This window comes from Phyllostomus hastatus, unplaced genomic scaffold, assembly GCF_019186645.2.
Source record: "Phyllostomus hastatus isolate PE091 unplaced genomic scaffold, TTU_PhHast_1.1 phas_scaffold_345, whole genome shotgun sequence".
Classification (NCBI taxonomy): domain Eukaryota; kingdom Metazoa; phylum Chordata; class Mammalia; order Chiroptera; family Phyllostomidae; genus Phyllostomus; species Phyllostomus hastatus.
The window spans coordinates 6,536,423-6,560,765 of NW_025334024.1; the positions used below are offsets into that span (position 1 = coordinate 6,536,423).

Genomic DNA, 24,343 nt, shown 5'->3' on the forward strand with positions numbered 1-24,343 from the left:
ACTCAGTTTGACGCTAGTCCTTGACATTTCATCCTCCTCTTCTCCCTTGCAGGAGACTGTTCTGCATGGCGTGGGCCCAGCTCCCACTGGGAGATGCCCAGGACCCACGCCCATGGATAGGTTCTCCTGTGGGGAATCAGGCCTGCAATGTGCTTAGGCTGCTTTGAGTCTTCCTTTTTGCTCAAAACTCCCTCACCCTGAATTGAGGACATTTACTGCAAAGTAACTTCCTAAAATCCATGCTAAACCTTCCAAGGATGAGTGTAACTGGTTCAACCACTTTTGCCTTTTCACTTGCAAATATCCCTCCTCTGTGATGTGATTAGCAGCAATGGCTCCTTTGTTTTCTGTAAAAGGTAACCACCTAAAATGAACCTGTGCATAGTAAATGAGGACCATCATGTAATGTGTGGGGAGAGAGAAATAAAGGCCTGTCATGGCGGAGGCCGAGGCTTTTGCTCCCCTTGAGAGAAAAGCCATGCTGTCCCTTTCTCATCCACTGGACTCAGTAGTCTGTGTGAATTTCTCATTTCATCCATAATGACTTGGACACTGCAGGCTGGTGTCTGCATCATCCCCTCTCTCTCTCTCTCTTTCATCTGTTTCACTTACTTCCCTTGTATCAGATAGTGGAGTCCAACCTGGATTTCAATGCTCTCTGCCTTTTGCTAGCTATGTGATAATGAACTAGGCACTTAGCCTCTATGGTCCCTAATTCCCTTACCCAAGAAGTGGAGGTGAAGATACCTACCTCTGTTCTCTGATGATAACTAGATGAGAGAATATCTGAATGCATCTGGTGCAGAGTTGGTACTCAATGCTCCTCATGGTGGGCATTTCTACCCTCCAGCCTTCTCATCAGGAGGTCCAATTCAACAAACAAAGTTCACGGGAAATGCAAGGTAGGAAACCACAACTTTAATGGTGAGCTCTGGTTTCCCTTTCACTCCAAGATTACAACATTTCCCAGTTATTTGTCTACATGACCCCATTCTTCCAGTTAGGCATGCTAAGTGTTCTAGGAATATTAACATCAAAGTTAAGAAATTTTTTGTTAAAATAATCACATATGCTAGTCGGGCTAAAGTAAAAAAAGCAGAGCCACAGGTAAGTGCCTGGCCCTGGTGTATACAAGGTAAGGGGGCTCTTAGCAGAGATGGCATGCCGGATGTCCAGGAGCACAGGGGATACGTCAGAGTTGAAGTACACACTGAAGGAGGTGAGAATTCTCCGCTGCGCAAGGATATAGTCCTGGCCGTACTCCTCTTGCACATCAGGGGTGAGATGGTCCAGCATGTCTTTCTCCAGCTTTTCCAGCATTTCACTCGTGCCTGTGATATCTGGGATGCCAGAGGAAAGGGAGGCTCAGATGCTGGGAAGGCCCCAACCAACAAGCACTGCCGACGCCTAAGGGGAAGCAGGCCCTTGTGAATTGGCTTCTGTTGAGAAGGACCAACATTCCCAAACAACTTCTCAAATATGTGTTTTATAATGGTGTTTATTATATTTTTAACAGTAAACTGCACAGATGACTGGGTTTTCACAAACTGAATAGCCCATGTAACCAGCAACCAGATCAAGAAAAGGATAAACTATCCTCAAAGCCTCCATTCTCAGCGCCTCTCCCAGGGGCCACTGTCCCAATGAACAGAACAGAGTAGTTTTGCCTGGCTTTGGATGTTGTATACATGGAATCATGCATGACGTGAGAGGTTCATCCATGATATCATGTGGTCATTCTCATAGCTGCATAGTTTTGTATAAATATGCCATAAACTACTGTATACTGATTTATCCATCAGTATACTGTGATGGACATTTGGGTTGTTTTCAATTTGGAGCACTTAGAAATTGTGCTGTCACAAACACTCCAGCACATATCTTTTCATGACTATTATACACAATATAAAATATAAGGTACACACTGTAATATACAGTCTGTATAAAACATGTGTGTACATACTGTGAATGAGTGACTAACAAGATGTATATGTTTTTAAAATCAGTCTCCTCCACAGTTTTGTGTACCCTTCTATATTTCCCTTTTGTTCATACAAACGTATATGCACATACAAGGCTTTGGGTCAGTTCTATTTTACCAGGAACAAACAAAAAACAAAAAGGGCCATACTATGCATTTTTTCCAGGAGGTTTCTTTCATGTTTGTTTGTTTGTTTGTTTGTTTCTGCCCCATGGTCAATGGCTATAGATGGAAACCAGAGGTGCAGAATTTTTCACTAAAGAGCTTTTAGTCAACCACATCTCTATCAAAGGGCTTTCCAGTCCTTCCTAGGTTTCACCATTTTAGGTGGCTCTGCTGTAAACTGCCTTGCATATTATATCCTTTTGTATCTCGGCACTCATGTCTGTAGGTTATAGTCTCCAGGGTGTGGCTGCCTGGTCAAAAAGCACATGAGTTTTGAATTTTAATAGCTACTGCCAGGTTTTTTTTCTTCCAGAAAGATTGCAGCAACTCGTGCTCCCTCCTGCAAAGTATGTGACTGCTCAGGGTTGCTGTGGGGATGAGCCTTTGTCTGAGAGCTCAGTCAACACCCCAGTATCAGGGCTGTGGGGGAGTCCTGCTGTGAAATGTAAGCCCGTGAAATCCAATTATACTCATGGGAATGTAAACATGGTTTCAATTGCTCATTTCTTTTTATGAAGGCACATACTGCATTTAAAGAAATGATTACCCTGACAATTATTCTGGAGGTGTCTGGGTCATGAGAAATGTTTGCATGACCTATTGTTCCTCCAACTACCTCTCCCCCAGTCCCTGGATTCACAGACTAAGGGGTCCTTTTCCCTTTACATTTCCTCTTTAAATACCTCATGGACTTTCTAAACACTCTTGTGCAGACCCTATCTAAACTCCCCAGAGCTCTCTTTATTGGTGTCAAAGCCACTAGCCCTTTGTAAACCTTCATCTGTCGCTTTTGATGCATACCCACTCATCCCCTGCCACTTTGGGCTACACACAATTGTTAAAACTATCTCAGTTTACGACCCATCTCTGTCTCATATTGCCCTATATAAGCTCTGTGGCTTGGAAAATTTCTGAACTTCTCTGAGCATCAGTTTTTTCTTTGTAAAATGTGATTATTATAATACCTACCTCATAGGATTAAGTGAGATTGTGCATGTCAGGTGCTTAAACCCTACTAAGCATGTAATATGTTTTAGATATTTTTATTGCAGGTACTAAAAAATCTGGTGTGTCTCCTTGAATGTCTTCAGAAGCTCTTTGTGTCCCTGAGGATTCTTATTCTTGCCCCCGCCTTCAAGCATTGTTCTGCAAACTTGAGTCCTCAGCCTTCCATTGGCTAACCTCTTGCCTTCAGAGTGCCCATCAAATATCAGCTTTCAATTGAGGTCAGTCTGGTATAAAGGAAAGAATCCAGCACTACATCTTAGGATTTGATTTTAAATTCCCTACCACCATGGTGTGCCAGATACCCATACTGGGTGTATACTACCTACCTCACCTCAGTGTCCTCACCTGGAGAATTATGTCAATTAAACCTACCCCTCAGAACTGTGGTGCAGACTAAGACATATATGAAAAGGGTGGATCTATAAATGGAAGCAATATTTTAGAAAAAAGTTTGGTATTATCTGGTAAAGTTGGAGATAATTAAACTTTGTGATCCAGTCATTCCACTCCTGGGCATGAGCCAGAGGAAAAACCACAGTATGTGTGACTGAAGGTTCACAGAGGAATTCTTCATAATTGTCCAAAAGTGACCCAAATATCACACCAACTGCAGAAAAATTGTTTCATATTCACAGAATATGATACAGCAATGAAAATGAATGAACCATAGCGGCACACAACATAGATAAACTATGGAAACAATATTGAGTGAAAGAAGCCAGACACAATAAAATACAAACATGTGAATTCCATTCAAAGTTTGAAAATGAGTACAGCCAAACTCTATTGTTTGGAGATGCATGTATGGATATGAAATTGTAAAGAAAAACAAATAAAAGATTATTATAAAAAATTAGAGAGTAGGCACATTTTGGGGATGGGAGAAGGCTATGATGGGACAGGATCACATGGTAGCTTCTGGGTGCTGAAAATATTTTATTTTGATCTGGATGTTAAGGACATGGGATTTTATAATAATTTGTTAAACTATGTGTGTATTTGATATACTTCTCAATTAAAAAATAAATAATATCAAAACATCAGGAAAGAATACATAGAAAGTAGCTAGTGTCTAAGAAGAGCAGCCCCCCAAAATGTTAGACGTGACAATTTCAGTGAATAGTCAAACCTCCAAGGTTTGTTCTTTAGTATGTTAGCAATACCTCCTAGTTTGTGGTCTCTTATTAGACAGGCTTTTTTATATCTGTACATCAATCACCAGATAAGTGTCTGATGGCCCAGAACTAATCACTAAGCAGTGGGGGTGGTCTGCATCTGTCCCGAGTTCAGAAATTCAGGGAGGAGAGGATAGCCACCTCCTCCCAGGTGAGGAAACAGGTGGGTCACATTCTTCAGAGGGGAGGAGGTGGTGTTTAAAAAATACATGACATCAGAAGTTAATTCCTATGGGAAAGAATGCAGAGGAGCAAACATAGATTGAAAAGAACCTAGGACTTGCCTCTCTAGTCTTAAAAGCAGCCCTGCCCACCCATGCCAACCCCTCTTTAGTTGACCTTGAGATGTTCAGTTTGAGCAGAACAAAGGACTTTCAGCATCCCTCCCTGGAAAAACATTGCAAGGTTCTTAGGCTCAGACACCTACTTGTTTTGAAGCCTCCAGGCTGGATGATAGAGACTTTAACTTCCCATTTGGAAAGCTCTTGTCTCATGATTGCCGAAAACATGGTCAGAGCTGCCTTGGATGAGCTATAGGACGCCAGCTTTGAAAATGGGATCTCTCCTATGGAAATAATGGGAGAAAAAAATCAGGTCTGATGTTCTCATGTACGGTGATGACTTAAGCACATATCCCTTGATAAATGATCCTTAATAAATGTTAGATATGGGCATGAGACATATGTTGTGGTTTCAAATGCTCTGGCTGAAAACTTTAACTTTTGGATAGAGGTGGGATTCAGGTTAAAAAAAGATGTTCTCCCACGGATGAAGCGTGCCCGACTAAAAAGTTAAAAGAACAAAGACAAGCACATGTACAAACCTAGTCGTGAGAATCACCAAAGGCTGGAAGAGCTGGTGGAACTGGGAAGCACAGAAAGGTAAGATCAGGGAGCGCTGGAGGTCTTCCTTCCAACCCTAGGTGGTTGCACAAATGTCCTGGGGATTTTAGGCAGAGCAGCATACCCCTATCTGGCGTTTGCTGAAATGTCTATGGACTTGAAGCCAGGTGGTTCCATTTAAAATAGAAATTTTTTAAACTGAGATATAATATGCAACAAACTACTCATATCTGAAGTACACAATCTGATAAATTTAGATATATGCATGTATGCAGGAAACCACCACCACTCAGTCAAGATAGTGAACATGTCCATCATCCCCCAAAACTTCCTTGTCCCCCTTTCTACTCCCTCCCCTGCCTCAACGACAGGTAAATACTTAGTGCATGATTTAAAAGAAAATGAGATGATGAAATGTATGAAACAAAATATACACACAAGTATAAGTAAAACTGGGAAAATCTGAATAAAATTGGGGGATTATATCATTATCAGGATGCTGGTTATAATATTGTAGTATAGTCTTGCAAAATTCTACCATTGGAGGAAAATGAGTAAATGGTACATAGGATCTCTCCTACTTTTCCTTGCAGCTTTAGTAAATCTACAATGATGTTAATAGAATTTCAAAGAAAAAAGAGCATAGTATCTATACCCCAATGTTCACTGCAACATTATTTACAATAGCCAATACATGGAAACAACCAAAATATTCATCAACAGATGAATGAATAAAGCAAATGTGGTATAATATATGCAAAGGCATATTATTTAGCCATGAAAAAGTAGGAAATTTTGCCATTTGCAACAACATGAATGTACCTTGAAAGCCTTGAGGGCATTATGCTAAGTGAAATAAATCAGACAGAAAAAGAGAAATACTGTATGATCTTATTCATACATGGAATCTAAAAAGCCAAAATAGTAGATAAAGAGAACAGATTGGTGGTTTCCAGAGTTAGGGGGTGGGGGCTGATGAGCAAAATGGGGGAAGGTGGTCAAAGATATAAACTTCCAGTTATAACATGAATAAATTTGGGGATGTAATATACAATAAGCCCTTACCATCATTGACAGGTCTCCAATTTAAGGAAAAGAGGTATAACAAAACCAATTTTACTGTAGGTTAATTAATATAAACAAGAGTTAAATTTCCATAGCATTTGAGCACCATTATAATGAAACTAGTTGAATGAAACAGCTGTTTCATTATTTGAGTACCTACTGTACTGCATAGTGGTCGTAGTTAATACTATATTGTATATTTGAAAGTTTTGAAATGTAAGCCTTAAAAAAATTCTCATCACAAGAAAAAAATGTATAATTATGTGAGGTGATAGATGTTAACTAACCTTATTGTGGTAATCATTTCATAATGCATACATATCTCAAATTATATTGCAGGCCTTAAACTAATATAATATTATATATCAACTACACATCAATCACATTTGGGGGTGGGGAAGAACATAGGCATTGAAGTAGAGACACATGGAATAATGAATATCAATTATCATCATTCTTCTTTCATTATTATTAGAGCTTTGGTCTGGCTCACATAATTTCCTTTTGGGAAATACAGGCATACCTCAAAGATATTGCAAGTTCAGTTCCAGATCCCCCACCCCCAATAAAACAAATATTGCAATAAACCCAGTCATTATCTTTTTTGCTGGCAGGGGGTTTTGCTTTCAATTTGTAAAAAACACACCTGTGAAGTGCAATAAAGTGAATGGAAATAAATAAAGATGTGCCTGCACTCATCCTTTCTGCCTTTGGAGGAAGGCTGTCTAGTCAACAGTTCTGTCCTTCTCATTTAGACAGGCAGACCTGCCAATCAAATACCTTATCCCCAAGGGGTGGAGATTGGGTTGGGGCTGGGCACGTGACTTTAACTGAGCCAGAGTACTGATATAGATGGTGGTTTTTAAGTATTTTCCTGGCCACTTAAGTGTGATAATGGTGAAACAAAGGAACCCCCAGAGGCTATTTTTGCTACCACACAGGCTAACCAAAGGAAAGCAGAGGGGCACACAGGGGAAAGCTGACTTACAGCTGGAGGTGGGGGTGGAGGAGGGAAATGATGGGGGGGGGGGTTGGATAAGGGAGAGTTATAGTGATCCCAACTTAAAAGTTGGCCCAAGCCAGTTGGTTAACTAATACTTTTATTTTCCTTTTTTTTTTTTTGTTTAAGCTACTTTGAGGTTTGATCCTATCACTTAAAAGGAAGAAACCTAAGGCCTGAGGCTTAACTGATGGCATTTCAATAAAGCATCTGGCATCAAATATTAAGCAGTGCCACAGATGACCAGTTGATTCTTTTTTAAATAATTTTTAATTTCACAAAATCTTAGAGTTCCAAAACCAACTCTGGGAAAGGCCAAAGAACTTAAAACAAGCAACTTGTTTAAAGTGGCAACCCCACTTGTAGGGTTCAGCTGTTTTCACTCCTCTGGGGTTTTTATAGCTGAGAAGCCAGCTAGGAGGCTGGGTAGTAGGGGCTGCAGTTATAAGAGGGATTCTGGAACCAGCACTGTGCCCAAGCCCCAGCTCTGCCATTAATTAGTAAAATCAATTAAAGTTAGGAAAATCACTTTATGTTTATATGCCTCTATTTTTAACCTGTTAATTAAGAATAAGATTTGTATATGCATCATAGGGTTATTGACAAAGTAAAATAAATTAATCTTTAGAATAGTGCTTGGCACAAAGTAAGCTCCATATAAGAGCTTCCTATTATTTGTGTTACTCAAGATTTTCATAATAATATCTCAATAGCCCAAAGGCTCTGTGTTTCTTAGAGTAATAACTGCACCTGCTCCATATCTCCCATGATACTTGTTTATTATGTGGATTACTACGACCTACTGGATCATAATCTGCATTGAAAACCAATTCCCATGATTTGTTTGAATACTAAATCTTAAACTACTACACTAGATTTTTTGTCACATATTTCTGAATATGTGCTTTCTTGGTGATGGACTGCCTTATGGATGGCATGGCAGGTGGTGAGAATTTAGCATATCGACCATTAGCCATCTAAACAGAGAACATGCTTTGGAGCAAACATTGAAGACACATTTGTCTGGTGTATTGTATTGAACCCTGTGAAATTGCTATTAGACCGTTTTTGCCCTACAAAATGGCAGCCCTATGCTCAACCTCACAGAGCCAACCTTGCTGTTAATAATGGCTTATATTGGTGTCTGGTATCCCTGGTGGCATGAGATGAAATAGGTGCAGATGTCCAAGAGCCACAGGGCCTTGGGGCATTCTCCCTTCCTGACCTTATGCACCCCTTCATCATCTGTCCAGTTAGATTCTCTAATTTTTATCTTTGTTCCATTCAAGTTAAAATCCTATTGCCAGAAACAGGTAAGTTCATTTCCGATTCAACAGGGAAAAATTGGCTTCCAAAATAGAGAGGGCTTCTCTCCTGGGACGCTGGTAAAGAATGCAGAGCCCTGAGGGTATGTGTGGGTCATAATCTCACTAACAGTGCATGTGTCCTGATGTTGCTCCAAGGAGGCTCCATCTTGGAAATGTACACACCCATCCTCTGGCTGACATTAAATGAAACTCAATAGCTTGGGTGCCCAGAGAAATCAATGAATACACACACACACACACACACACACACACACACACACACACACATATAATTTGTGTTTTTTTTCATTTTGTTTTTAATTCCAGATAGTGGTACATAACTCAGTAAACACAGTAGAATCAAATAAAAAACCTCTTAACAGTGGGGTCAGTATTTATATAAACTGTAAGAAGGGTGTTCTGGCTGCGTTTCCTCAGAGTTGGTGAGTATCAGAATCACCTAGGGAGCCAATGAAGCACTTTGAGGCTCAGGGTCCTCTCCAGGAGGAGAGAGCCGGACTTTTTGTAGTGTTTCTAGTTCTCCAGATGAATCTGATTACCACTCTCCACTCACAAGTTTGAGAATCTCTAATTGTTTTAGAACAATAGTTCTAGAACAATAGTTCTAAAACTGGGTGGCTTAATGGAATTTCCTGGGGAGCTTTAAAAAAAAGCAATTCCTCTCCCCCCACCAATATGATTTCATTGGTTTGGGGTTTATCACAGGCACTGGGGTTACTTAAAGCTCTCCCTGGTTATTCTAATGTGCAGACAGGGTTGTTTAGCATTTCTAGATAACACCCTGAAATTTTTTTCATTACTTCTGTCCTCTGGACATGTAAATGCTAACACAGGTTGGGATCTGAAAAACAAACAAACAAAAGAAATCTCTGTTTCAGTTATAGAAGGTTCACACGATCTCAGGAGTTGGATAGAAACCTGGCAATGATGTTTTATCCTTGACCTAAGACTTACAGATGCAGGGGTTTTGTGTGTGAGTTGTATAAGCTTTGGTCAAAATATATTCTTTCAAAAAAATTATATATATATATATATATATATATATATATTCTTTTCAAGTTATGTTCAGTGAAAACCAGTCTCCAAAGGTCACATACTATATGCTATATGATTCCATGTAGATAACATTCTTGAAATAAAATTACAGAGGTAGAGGACAGATTCATGGCCTCCAGGAGCTGGGAAGGCTGTGGCTATAAAGGGGTATCTCAGAGATTCCTGCAGTGATATAACAGGAATTGATTGTGTTAGTAATTACAGGAGGCTACACATGTGATAAAATTGCACAGATCTATAAACACATGCATAAATTAGTGCAGCTATAACTGGTAAAACTTGAATACCAATCTATGCATTCTACCAATGTCAGTTACATAGCTTTGATGTTGTATGATAGTTATGCAAGATGTTATTATTAGGGGAAGCTGGGTTAAGAGTCAACAGGATTTTCACATACATTTTCTTTGCAACTCCCTGTGAATCTATAATTACTTACAAATAAAAAGTTAAAAAAATACTCCCTTTAAGATATGCTTAAGGAGGGTGAATTACCTAGCTCCCATGTAGCTCTCTGGATGCACAAAAATCATAAGGTATCCTAAGTTTTGGCAAATAAAACAATAAATTTGCATTTTTTTTAACTTTGGGATTGGAAGCCAGAAATATCAAGGCCTGGCTTATCTGCCATTTTAAAAGCTGAGATAAGGCCCTTGGACAAGCTAGAGCTTTAGAGACATCTGCAAACAAATTTGAGGTTATGACATACCCCTTCCCTCACTCCATCCCTCATGCACCTCCATCACACCAATGTGGCTGACATAAAAGTAAAACTTTGTACTGTTAGAGCAGTACTTGCTAAGGAGATATCAAACTTGAATTCTAGGTTTCCCTCAAATAGATTTTAAATAGACAGCATTGATAAACAACTCAGAACTTGGGCTCAGCTACTAGTGGGTGACCTAACAGAATACCCAGTCAGTAACTGGACGTGTTCTAACCAACCACATATAGATTTCTGGATGCTTCCCACCCTTTCTAACTACAAACCATCTATCCTTACTTAGTGTAGCCACAGTGAATGTAGCATTTTCCCCTTTTGCTGCACCATCCTTCCAGAAGGTACCACATTCTCCCACCCAACTTCTTCTCCTTCTCCTTCTCCTTCTCCTTCTCCTTCTTCTTTTAATCTAGGAAACTACTCAATGACTTTATTTCCTGGCAAGTGAGTACAGTCAGATTTCACATTGATCACACTGGTGGTCACTGCCTTCCCTTTGATGTTATGGTATACCACTGGCCATGGCTAAAACTGAGGGAGAGTTGACGTTACAATTTTGGAGCTTGCAGAAGAATTGTGGAAACACTCTACTCACCCAAACCCTCCCCACTCCCACAGTGGGCCCAGACCTGGTCTTTGCCTGACTCTCTTGGTGAGATGTGAGAAGTAACATGTTCTAAGGTTCAGCCAGCCAAATATTCTTGTCCTTGGAGGTAACACATGGCCCCAGAAAACTGGTAGCCATAATGATCAACACCTACACAGAGATTTCTCTTTTTCCTAATCTAAAGCTCACATACAATTAGATAGGAATTGTGGGAAGGAAAGGGCTCTCCAAGTGAATACCCTATTAACTCAGCAGGGGGCAGAAATACTGCAACTTTCCAGTCTGAGGCTGTATAGGTATTGTGTGATATTTTGATTTGTAATAAAGATATATTTGGTTTTAATGTTTCTGGCACTGAGCTCCTACAACCCTTGGAATTTCTAAGTGATGAGAACAAGGAACTTGTCTTTGGTAATATTGATGAGGTGACTTGGAACTCACCTGAGGATGGGGGCTGGTTGTCCAGGGAGCCAATCATGTGATTATAGGGTTGGAACTTTCAGTCCCACCCAACCTCAGAGGAGAGGAGAGGGGTACTTGCCAGCTGGATAATTCTAGGCTATAGTATACTTGATATAGAAAAGGTGTTAATACCTGCATCCTGCAGACCTGGGATTAAATGACTTTAAGTATATAAGCATCTAATATAATTTAGCACAGAAAAGTTTACCCAATCTTGTTCTACTCTCTTCCACTTGCCCTACACTAGCCCTGGCTTTTGTGTGAGTTTGAGGAAAGCAACTCAGCTTTGGTTTCCTCTCACATCACATAGCAGCTGAGGGACTAGCTGAATGATTTGCCAGATGATTGATTTCCTTAAGGCAGCCAACTCAGCAAGAAAAAATCCAGGAATGATCTGCAATCAACTTTTCTAGACTAAGTAACACCAGGCTCAAAGCTGCAACCAGATACTGATAATCTATAGATTTGTAACAATCTCCAAGGCCACTTACTTCAGCATAAAATAATTTTAATGCATTTTAACCAGTAACCATGCTAAACGCTCAGAACCAACATTGCATTCATATCTACAGCTGAGGTCAGAGGTTCTCAGCTGGAGGTAATTTTGCCTGAAGACCATCCCCATGTGGCAGTGTCTGAAGATTTATCAGCCACGGAGGTGGGTGCTGCTTACATTTAGTGGATTAGAACACAGGTGTAGCTAAACATACTACAGTGCATTGGACAACCTCCACTCCCCCCTCCAAAAAAAACATTAGCCTTCCCCAAATATCAATAAGGCCAAGGTTGTGAAACATTTGCCCTAGACTCAGGTGCTAGGTCACCCTATCCTTATCATGGACATATAGACAAGTGAGGTGACCTGCCCCGGGTCACCCAGCCAGTAACAGAACAGGATTCAAACCACAGCTGGCTCAAAAGCCCTAAGGCCTGAGTTGTTTCATAAGGTTGTTTTCAACCATTCTCATTCAAGTCAAGCTTGCAACTGTGCATACACAGGTACTACTCAGCAACTTCTTAAGAGGCCAACTGACAAGAAGGAGCTTTTAGACCTCTCAAACATGATGATTTTTCAAGTGCCCTCTGTGCAATCAATCTAAGAATTACCTCCAAATTCCCCTCTTCCTTGGTTAAATATTTATCTAAGTGCTTTCCTTGCCAGGATTTGGGTTAAAGAGCTATTCTTGTATTACTGTGGTAAGGACAATAAATATAATTGCAGGAGATTAAGTTCTATCAGAGAAGATATGGTCAACTCTAAAAGTAGTAACCTGGCAGGGGCTAGTGTGTAACAAGGAGCAAGCAGCAGGCTGCACAGTAACTCACTGTCACCATCAGGGGTGATGATGCCAGCAGTTGTCAGGACAACAAGCCACAGATGCACATATAGCCAGCCTCTTCCCCAGATGTCACGGAGGATGGCTTTCGGTCTCTAACTCACGGCATGGTGGGTGTGGCTGATGCTTAAACACATGTCATTTCATCTTATCTCACCGCAATGCTAAGAAGCAATTATTATCCCCACGGTGAAAATGAGGAAGCTGCCACTGAGGGCATCAGGACTATGTCCTGGGTCACTCAGTCATTAGTGGTAAAGATAGGATCATAACGTGGCAGTTTATCTCTATATTTGACTGACTTCCTAAACTTTTTTTTAATCCTCACCTGAGGATATGTTTATTGATTTGAGAGAGAGGGAGGAAGGAGGAGAGATAGAGAGAGAGAAACATCGATCAGGTGCCTCCTATACATGCCCAACTAAGAATGGAACCCACAGCCTAGTTATGTGCCCTGACTGGGAATTGAACCCACAACCTTTTGGTGCACAGGACAACACTCAAACCAACTAAGCCGCCCTGCCAGGGTTCCTCTCCTTTTTGAAACTTTATTCTACTTGATGTCTCTTTCACTCTTTCTGTTTCTTGTTCCTTTCTTTAGGGATGGGAAATATGGGAGAGAAGGATGTATTCATAATGTGGTTATCTTTTCCATGCATTTCCTAGAAAAGAATGTAAAGAAGCAATGTTTCTCTCCTACCCCAATCCTTATAAAAGCAATACAAGAGTGTCAGAGTCAAGGAGAAATTGGAAGATAGAGGAAGGGGCCATGAGCCAAGGAATGCAGGTGGCTTCTAGAAGCTGGAAAAATCAGGGAACCTGATCCTCCCTTAGGGATTCTGGAAGGAATGCAGCCCTGCTAACGCCTTGATCCTAGCCCAAGGAGACTTCTCACCTTTAGAACTGTGAGAAAAATTTGTGTCATTTAGTCTCTAAATTTGTGGTTATTTTTCATAGCAGCAATAATAAAGTGATACACCTGGGTTGTGGGCGCATCTATCCTTCCTCCCTGCCTTCCATCCCCTTCACTTCCCCCCACAAGAAAACAACTGTGGGGACTGGCCTTCATACCCAGCATTGGCTATTCATATTGAGTCACACTCTGTCCCAGGCCTTCTAAGCACTCCTAGATAACATCTTTTATTGTACACGTGTGATGTCACCTACATGGGCATTGTTATGAAAGGGAGGTTGACTCAAGCTGTTGACTATCTGTTCTTTGACACAGAGAGAAATACGTCACCAAATGTCTCACTCTCGCCCAACTGTCACAATTGCAAAATGACTCGGAGGATTGTATGGAAAACACTAGCAGGCAGCCAACCAAGACATGGGGGGCTGACAGTCCCAAAAGGATGAAGACATTTGCCAACTCACTTCACAGGGAACCAAAAAAGTTGCCAAGGTTAGGGAGGTTTGAAAGGAGGCTACCTGTAATGCTGACGTTAACTGCATGCAGGATTTCCTGTCCAGATCTAGGAAGCTTGTGCACTGGCAGTCACGTTGTGAAAATAGACAATAACGTGAAATCCCCAGTAATGAATAGATAAGTTAGAAGGTATGTTAGAGTTTGTACATGAAAAGATTTGAAAGGAGAGAAAGGTTTCATTGTGCTAAGATCAACAGTAAACATACAATTTGACTAATCTTAACCCAGTCCTGCTTGAGCATGTCCTGCTTTCTTGCTGAGCCCACAAAGAATGCAGCAAGCCATGTCCCGTATGATGGGCACTGCACAGTCTCGTGGGGAAAGGCCAACTCACCCCCCATGCTGCTGATGTTCACCAGCCTCCCTTTGGATTTCCTAAGAAGAGGTAAAAATGCCTTCGTGACTTCCACAGCTCCAAAGAAGTTCACGGCCATGCATTGCTTGTACTGGCTCATGGGAATGAGCTCCCCATCAGCAGGTAAGCCAAGGATCCCAGCATTGTTGACCACAGCCCACAGTCCTGAGAACAGAAAGGAACAACTCTGAGGTTGGGCCAGACAAGAGAGCAGGACAGTTTATAACACTTCAAGTTCTGGAGTCAAAAGTACTTCTCACATTTAGGATCTAGGCAGATAACTTAAACTCTTGAACCTCAGTGTCCTAGAATATCTACAATCACCTACCATGAGGGGTTATGTGGGGAATAATTTGTGAAATATCAAGCAATATATGTTTTTTGGGCTTCAAAACACTTTCCTACATCCATGCAGCTAGATAAGAATCTACATCATTCTTCTCCCTGCAAGGAGTGTGTGGAGACAGCATATTATCTTTAGGACAATGCAGAATGACAGAAGAGCTTGTCTTCCCTTTTACTTAGACAAGAAGATTTCCCAGTCCCAGGAAATAGGAAAACTAGAGCACAAGTGCCAATAGCTAAGAAGATTGCAGACATCCTGAGCCTTATTCTTTTCCCCAACCAGTCTGACCCCTTGGATCAGAATCACCAGGAAGGCTTATTCAATCACAGATTGATGGGCCCCCTTCCAGAGACTCTGATTTAGGATCTCTGGGGTGGGGCCTGAGAATCTGCATAACTAACAAGTTCCCAGGTGATGCTGATGCTGGCCTGGACCACACTTGGAGAACAACTGTTCACAAGTAGTAGTTTTCAACCTTGACTGCACATTAGGCTCACCTGGGGAAGCTTTCTAAAGCCTCAATGCCAAGGCTACATCCCAACCAATTAGATCAGGGCTCTGAAATGGGGGAGGGAGGGGACCTTGACATTAATAGTCATCAAAATTTTTCAGCTCATTCCAATACACAGGCTTGGGAACAACTGCCATAAATAGTAGGAAAGACGAAAAAGAAAAATAACCTCTAGATGTTTTGGGGGTTGAGGGATCTGAAGCAGAGGCCAGTGACATGGTACCTCTTTATCTGAGAGAAACAGAGGTGACAGGACCCAGGGTGTGTTGAGCTCAGCAGACCTGTAGCAGATGCTCTGAGTCCCCCAAGCCTCAGCATGATTTATAGCAGTGGGTCTTAAGGTGTTAGCCATAACCAGCAGCATCCTCATCAATTGGGACCTTGTTAGAAATGCCAATCCAGAACACTACCTCCAACCTGCTGGATCAGAAACTGGCGATCAGAAACGGTTGAAGCCCAGCACCTGAAACAACCTGCCCTGCAGGTGATCCTGCACATGCTCAAGTGTGGGAACCTGTGCTATGCACGGAAGAGGAATGAGCCTCCACCCTGGCAGGGCACAGAAATGACAGGAGGCACCAACCTTAACAGTGCCTTCTGATAGCATCTAGGAGATAGGTATGTGAGGACTGGATGGAGCATGGACATCTCCATGGGGGCCAGCATGAAGCACTGGCAATCCAAGAAGAAATATCCCTTCCCTAGGTATGTAGATGCTACCCCAGGGAAATGAGATGAAACTCAAAATAAGAGAAATGGATTTTGCCACATGGCAAAGATGGCTCAAAACAGAAACCGAGTTACAGAAAATAAGGTACATGTCTTGGACACCTGACTTGGTGACATTTACATACAATAATGTTGAGAGCAACCAGAAACAGTGTGCCTGACATGTCATAAGAGTGTAATAGGGTGCAGCCAAGAGGGGGCCCCAAACAGGGATTTGTAATGGGGTCCAGGAGAACTTGGAGATGATTGGCTCCACAACACAGGGCCACACCTGCCCAAAATGCTGGTAGCTGCGGCCAATTGTGGGAGGAGCCAGAAATGAGGCTGCAGAGGAAGATTGGCGCTGGAATTTAGACCCAGGCACGGCAGCCATTTGGAGTCTTTTGGGGACCACTTGGTTTTGGAAGTGCTCCCTTTTTGCCACGTGGATGGTGCCGGGAGCCTGAATCATGGACTCCTAATTCTTTCCTCAGATACAGTACCCCAGACTGGGCAGAGGGAGAAGGAAGGACTGTGTGCATTTTGTGAGTAGTCTAAAGAACTTTAGTCTGTATAACTTTTAAATGAACAATAATTCCTTTCCTTTTCACCTGTCTCTGGCATTGAGAGACGTCTTTCCTCTGGTGGCAGGCAAAGTGAACCTAGTATGGTGGAGGAACCCCCAGAGAAAAAGGGGGGTTCTTTTATATCGTTCAACAACCCCCCACCCGCGTCTGTTCTGTAACAACAGTTCAACAGATATTATGAGGATGGTGAGGGGTGAAGAGGGTGCCTCCACTAACATCCTCTCAGTGGGGGTTTTAAGTCACTCAGTCTGATGCACACCTTCAACCTGTCAACATGCAGATGGCAGCTTGAGAATGGTGTAGAACAGAGGTCGGCAAACTTTTTCTATGAAAGGCCAGATAGTAAATATTTTGGTGTTCAAGGTCCTACTTTCTCAACTCTGCCATTATCCTGTGAGAGCAGCCAGACGGTATGTTAAGTGAACGGGTGCAGCCAGGTGCCAATAAAACTTGATGTATAGACACTGACATTGAAATTTCATATAATTTATGTATCGAAAATTATTCTTCTTCTGATTTCTTTTAACCACTAAAAAATGTAAAAGTATCCTTAGTTCACAGGCAGTACAAAAACAGATGGCAGAGCCACATAATAGTGGTTCAATGAGAAAGTTAAAGAGGCAGAGAGCAGAGTAGTAGTTGCCAGGTGTGGGGGATGAGAGATGGCAGCATGAAAGAGACTGGTGGCAACAGAACAGTTTTGTATCTTGTTGAGGTGATTTTTTGCACAAATCTACACATAAAAAATTACAGTTATACACACACACACATTTGCATGTATAGCTAGTAAAATCTGAATAAACTCTGTGGATTATACCAATGCCAACTTCCTAGTTTTGCTATGTGACTATAGTTATACAAGATGTAGACACTGGGGGAGGCTTGCCCTGGCTGGTGTGGCTCAGTGGGTTGAGTGCCGTCCTGTGAGCCAAACAGTTGCCGATTTGATTCCTGCTCAGGGCACATGCCTGGGTTACAGGCCAGGTCCCTAGTTGGGGGCTTATGAGAAGCAACCACACATTGTCTCTCCCTCTCTTTCTCCTTCTCTTCCCTTCTCTTTAAGAAATAATTTTTTTTAAATTGAGTCTTGACAAAAGGTGTTTAGTATTTCCTTGTACATTTTTGCAACTTCCTATGAATGTACAATTATTTCAAAATGTTAAAAAAAGGAAAAAAAATAAGGTAGGGCCATAGTTTGCCAACTCTTGTTCTAGATTCTAAACTAGCCAATAAGCTCATTATACCTATAGGGTTTAAAATAGTTAATGTTAGTTAATAATTAATAATATGTTAACACAAATGTATTGACATGTTATATAGGAACATAGCACAGTCTCTGGCCCTCTTCCAGGAGCAGAGGTTTTCTGGTTTATCTGCAGGTCCCAGGACGTTCTTTAGCAAACATCCTTCTTGGTGATTTTAAACTCCCCTATTTTCACTGCTCCACATCTCTTTGACTTGAGAGCTGAACTTGAGAGAGACCTTGAGAAGAGCAGGCAAAAAGTGTATTGGTAATTCTGTCTCAGAAGATGATTGCTCTCCAGAGTGCTGGCTCCCAAGTGCTGTGGGCTCACACCTTGTAAAGTATACTCACCACATCCCTCCACCCCGGACACTGGCATGGTACTTCCCCTGCTGTATATAGTTCAGCACAGTCAGTACTGCCCCTCTGGGCCTCACTAGAGAAATCTGTATTGAGTATCTTCTTGAATAAGACACATGAAATCAAACTCGTAAGAGGAACCTGGTAAGACAGCAAAAGAACAGGCCAGGAAAACGACCTTCCTAGAAAATTATTGCACTTGGCTAAACTTGCTGAAAACTGATTCCTGATAACCAACAATCTGTTTTTCTCTTCTCATTTCTTGGATGTTTATTGAATATTCACTGTATGCCAGGGACTGTGCTTAATGTTGAATAAATGAGAAATAGGAGCCCTAACTGAATGCTTGCTTCATGCCAGGGCTCTCTTAAGTGTTCTCTATATAATAACTACACCTTTAACTGTCAAATGAGGCAGATAACATTACTCTCTTTTTGCCGTCAAGAGGAAGTAAGCAGAGAGAGTTTGAGGCTTCAATGGAGTGCCCAATAATAAAACCAACACAGGAAACAGAGACTGGGTCCTGATGACATTGCTGGAGTGCCTGGATCCAAACATACCTGAAGCCAACTGATCTTATCAATCACATAAGCAAATGTATTCCCTGTACGCTTTAGCAATTTTGAATTGGGTTGTGTCACTTGCGTCTGACAGAATCCTGCTGGGAACATGGTTCTGGTTCTCCAGAAACCTAGTGGTGAGGAGTGGTAGATGGACAGATACTTATAATAAGGCGGTGATACAGGGGTGCACAAGACATAATGAGAAAGTGTCCAGAAGAGTGAAGTGAATGACATGACCTGGGTTACCAGGAAGGTCGTACAAGTGATGTTGTGTTTGAGACAGGTCTTCTGTAGGAGTAGAGTCTGCTGTTGGATGAAGGAAGGGCCTTAGAGAAAGGAAATGGAGGCAAGAAAGAAATTTTGGCAAGATGAAGCAGGATATGCAAAGGTACAAACTAGCGCACTGTATTCTGGAAACCATTCAGAATGTACTGAGTGGTATTGCAAATTAAGAGTTTGGCAGGGGCCACTACCCTGAAAGGCCCTGAAGTCCTTCCTAAGGTAGTTAGAATGTATTTGGTAGTGGGTAGAAAACCACTGAACAATTTAATGAGATGAAGCAAAACACCTATCACAGAGCTGGCTCATGGGAGCCAGCCCAAGACATGAGGGCTCTCTATGCCAAGGGGTTTTTAGGGGATGGATGACCTTGTAAGACATGCACTTTATAGAGATTACTCTCTATTTGGAAAGTAATGGGGAAGGAGGTCATTGTGGGAGCCCAGGTGGGAGATGAGGGCCTGTGCTAAGCCACAGCTGCCTGGAGATGATAGGAAGGGGCTGGGATGATAAAGATCTAGGAAGTAGAATTGACAGGAATCCGGACCAATAGGATGCAGGGATCAAGGTTAGCTGCAGGTCTAAGTGACCCCCCAGGTTGCTGGCTTGAGTGTGACAGTGCCAGCCCCTGAGCCATGAGATGCAAAAAGGTGAGCTGATGTACTGACTTGCAGCAGAGGTCAGTTTCTGACAAACTGAACTGAGATATATGATAGACAACTTTATATACATATGGTTCCGGACAATGAGAAGAGAGCTAGGTTGATAATGCAGATTTGGAAGTTTCTTAAATCACAGTTGCTTAAATCTCAGTGTTTCTCTACTCTGGCTGAACATTAGCATCCCCTGGGGAGCTTTAAAATATACTGATACCTAGGATGCCCACCTAGGATCTTCTTTAGTGCTGACATTCCCAGCACAAGGATAGCAACATTACCAACCTCACTGTTGAAGAATTAGCTGAGTTGTTGTAGGCAGATACTGATGCAATTGGTTGGGGGAGCAGTGCCCAGGCTGGGTAGGTATCAGGAGTGTGAGATCTATACAGTCACACCGGATCCAGTGCATCAGAAGGGCATCATGCTTGGTTGAATTCTCTGCTGTCACCATTTTAAATTCTTAAACATTTTTTAGACTAAAGGGGCCCCGTGTAATTTTGCATTGGGCCCCTCAACATCTGTGGCATACTCAGCTCAACTTGGATATTTTCAAATACTACCCAGGTGTGAATTCCTGATGTAGGGAAAGAACAGTAGAGCCCAAAAAATGTGGAGTGGGAAGTGTGGGGATGGAGCCCTCAGTAACATTTACACTTTGATGAGGGGGTTCAGGAGAGGAGGAAGTTCAGACAGGAGAAGCAGAAAGAATGATCAGCGAACTAGAATGGCAACTGGGGGGCTGGTGACTCCAAAGCCAAGGCAAGGGAGGAAGACTGCCACATTCGAACAGTGCAGCAAAGTTAAGAGCTTGGTGTTTAGGGTAATACTGATCCGCTTGGCCAGACCAGTGAGAGCCAATGTTGGACTGAAGGTGAAGAAGTCAAAAACAGGGCAGCAAGGTTTCAAAGAGCCTGCCATGAAGGAAGGGAAAGGGAAGGGGCAGCGGCTGGGAAAGGACAGTGATTACGAAGATTTTTTTTCATACCAATATTGGTGGGAGGAGAAAAATGAGGAGGGGGTGGGAGGCAGCGATTAGTGGGAGAGTGACTGAGCAGATGTTGGAGTGAACAGGATAAAGAATTCTGTGAGTTCTGTGAAGACAGAATTCAGGCCATGCCTGATTCGTTCCTACTGTCCTCGTGTTGATGAGAGGCCCCAGCATGTGGCAGGTGCTCTGTATAGGTGTCTTCAGATGCAGTCAGCAGCCAGAATGGACTAGAGAGCAGCAGTAATTAGAGGCTGAAACCAGTGTTGGGCCTTTGCAAGGAGGTGGAGGGCAGTGCAGGGCATGAGTGGCTGAGGGCGGTACCTCTGTTCTGCACCTTCTGCACCACTGTGCTGTAGGCATCTTTTATCTGCTGCGGGTTGGTGACATCTAGCTGGAGCACACAGAGGCGCTCGGAGCAGGTTCTTCGCAATTGCTCCGCGCCTGATCCATTTTCATCCAGAACTCCGGCAAACACGGTGAAGCCCAGCTGGTCCAGGTACTTGGACAAAGCATGGCCAAATCCGGAATCGCTACCTGCAAGGTATCAAGGCAAGACAAATTTGTTCCAACCAAGGGGGCAGGAGAAATTATTTAATAATTTTAATACTTGTGATGGTCCATGTTCTCAAGAATGGGTCTTGAGGAATTTTAATTTGCTAAGTGGAAAACAAGAGAAGCCAAAACAAATTTTTCTGTATAAAAAAAGGGAGATGAGGGAGAATTTGGGGTGGAGCCAAATATAGTAGGGGAAACCCTGATGGAGGGATGGCCAGGAGTGGCTGGTGGCAAAAGAACTTAGGAGGAAGTAAAACCTCTTTACCAAATCTGGAATTTTTTTTATTTGAAAGTGAATTAGTAAAGGTAAAGTTCACAGGTCATCTGCTCTATCTGCTTGTACTTACCTGTGAGGAAGGATAGCACAGAGGCCTGAGTGTGAGCCTGGTCCCACCATCCCTACCTGTGCAATGCCAATCAGGTTATTTTACCCCTCTGTGCTTCAACTTCCTCATCTGTAAAATGGGCTTAATAATGGTACATCAGGTAATATGTGTGATATGCTTAACAGGGTCCATTACAAGTAATTACCATATAGGTCTTTTCTTTCTTTTTTAACAAAACTATGCCATCCCTCCTGATTTTATGCCTTTATATGCACAATATTGGTAGATGTGGAATTTGCCTCTACCAACAATTAGATAAACATCTTGGTTAAGGCTCAGACTGCCTGATTCTGCCTCTTCCACATATGAGCCTTGGGAAATGTTACATATCATCTTGTGGGACCTCCACTTCCTCATCTGGGAAGTAGGGGATAAGAGTACCTCCCTCCTAGGGTGATCTTGGAAATCAACAAGACAGAGGAGACTTTGCACAAGGTCCAGCATGTCATGCGTGACTGTTGTTAGTATTGTGGCTCTAACCCAGACATGACTTCTTATTTTCAGTGTGAGAGGTCAGGCTGTGCTAGCCCCGTTGTCGTAAGGCTGTGTGTTTGGGCAGGGGTCAGAGGGCCTTGGAAAAGTATGTAGCTGGGAAGCCACTCCTACTGAGATACGGTAACCCTGTGTGCTCCAGAAACCCAAAGACAGGCTGGGCCTTTGTGAAAAGGGGAAAGTGTCTCCTCGGATTTACCCAATATGGAGTGGCCTCTGGCAATAATCATACCTAGTACAAAATGAATGCTCACCAACTTCCAGCCAGCCTCACATACACTAACTCACCGAATCCTCCAAACCACCCTGGGAGAGAAGTCACTTTACTATTGGGGAGGAAACTGAGACACAGGAGGAGTAAGTCATTCAGTTGGAACATGACAGAGGGTGGAACCCAGGTAGGGCTTGGGATATAAACATCTCAGGCATGAAATATTCACTTCTTCCAGAGCACAGGGCCTAGCACAGTAGATGGTCAATGAAAAGCATGTGTTGACTAAATGGACATTTGAGGGCATTGGGATGTAAACTCCTTAAAAACAGAAAGAGCCCTACTTCTCTAGTGTTGAGGGTGCCTGCCTCAAAGTTAAGTGCTCCGCAAACATCTGTTGAGTGGAATGCCTGCCTCAGTAGAGTGTGGGGGAAATGCTGGGGCTGGTTTTAAGCTATGTCCTTTGAAATCACACTCTCTTGTGGCCTAGAAATCCATCAGCTTGGAGCAAGCAATGAGGACTAGAGTCCCATTCATGCAAGATTGGAATGAGTTTGAAATAGTGATTCATTCATGAGTATTAATAATTCAATTAAAAGGAAAAATATTAATAAAGTCTCAGATTATGTGCAAAATGGAAGCAACATAATCACTTTAATTCAAAAAGACTTAAGAATTATAGCTCCAAAGCTGATTTTAAGTGGATGTATGCTGTTGCCACATCAGGGGCAGGGGGGGCGGGGCGGGTGCTGTATTAGCTGGTGAACAGAACTATATCCCACCATTTGTTGGGTCAAGTCTTCAGTTAGGTGAGTTGTGTATTACTGGAGCTCAGGAGCTCTTCAGGGCCATGTCCCTTGAATGTAACACACCCAGCTTGTAAAAAGAAGAGTGCATGTGCTCTTGGACACAGCTGCAAGCTGCATTCAGAAAGAAGGATGAAGGGGAAAAAAAATTTCCCTAGTCATTAGGGAATAATGGTCTAGTCATTATTGAAGCATCATATAAGTTTAAAAAAACTGTTAAGATCAACAATGAAATAAAAAAGGAAATTATCCATAGGCCCCCCAATCTGGCATAACTTTTATAATTTTCACCTTTTTTCTTCTAGTCTTTTTTCTATACACTGTTCTTTACATACACATAATTTGACAACTAATTTTTAAACTAATATAGAAACCAATTTTACATGTTCTACATAGTCTTAAAATCCATAATTTTTTTACTAGATAAAATTCCCCCTAGTAAAATACAGCAGAAAGAAATGGTGAGAGCCTGGATTCTGGAGCTAGGACCCCTGGGTTCAAATCTTGGCTTTGCCATATACCAACTGTGTGACTTTGGCCAATCACTTAACTCTGTGTCTCAGTTTCTTCTTCTATGAAGTGATACTGGGAGCTGCCTCATGTGGTTATTAAAGGATGAAATGACTTGATACATTAAAGAAATTGGAAAAGGGCCTGGTACGTGGCAATTGCTATCCCGGTGTTTGTTAAGTGGAAACTTTTTAAACATCCATTCATTGGTTACTTCTAATTCCTGGAACCAGAAAAATTTCAGTACAACTTGTATTTCAGAAGGTTATCATGCCCTGGCTGGCGTAGCTCAGTGTATTGAGCGCGGGCTGCAAACCAAAGCATTGCAGGTTTGATTCCCAGTCAGGGCACATTCCTGGGTTGCAGGCCACGGCCCCCAGCAACCGCACATTAATGTTTCTCTCTCTCTCTTTCTCCCTCCCTTCCCTCTCTAAAAATAAATAAATAAATAAATAAATAAATAATCTTTAAAAAAAAACCTTTAAAATAAAAGAAGGTCATCACAGCTATTCTAACCGCAGTAATGAGTCTGCCAAGGACCACGATTCTGCTTTCTGCCAGTGGTCCTGTCTCTCCCAGACCCTGTTCCTAAGTCCCTACTTTGCCAG

The 24,343-nt window shown here is 42.2% G+C and overlaps 1 protein-coding gene across 2 annotated transcripts in view; it reads right to left on the minus strand.

The window, feature by feature from the left end:
- Positions 1–896: 896 nt before the first annotated feature.
- The window catches only part of HSD17B2 (hydroxysteroid 17-beta dehydrogenase 2), a 46,740-nt gene continuing 23,293 nt past the window's right edge, over positions 897–24,343 (minus strand). Inside the window, exons 2-5 of one of the 2 annotated variants that reach the window (XM_045818934.1) lie at positions 21,097–21,309; positions 14,511–14,696; positions 4,757–4,894; positions 897–1,340 (exon numbers count right to left, since the gene is read on the minus strand). In XM_045818934.1, the coding sequence (XP_045674890.1) occupies positions 979–1,340; positions 4,757–4,894; positions 14,511–14,696; positions 21,097–21,309 (899 nt within the window). In that variant the 3' untranslated portion in view covers positions 897–978. The remainder of the gene's footprint in view (positions 1,341–4,756; positions 4,895–14,510; positions 14,697–21,096; positions 21,310–24,343) is intronic. The other variant, XM_045818935.1, reaches the window with a different exon arrangement.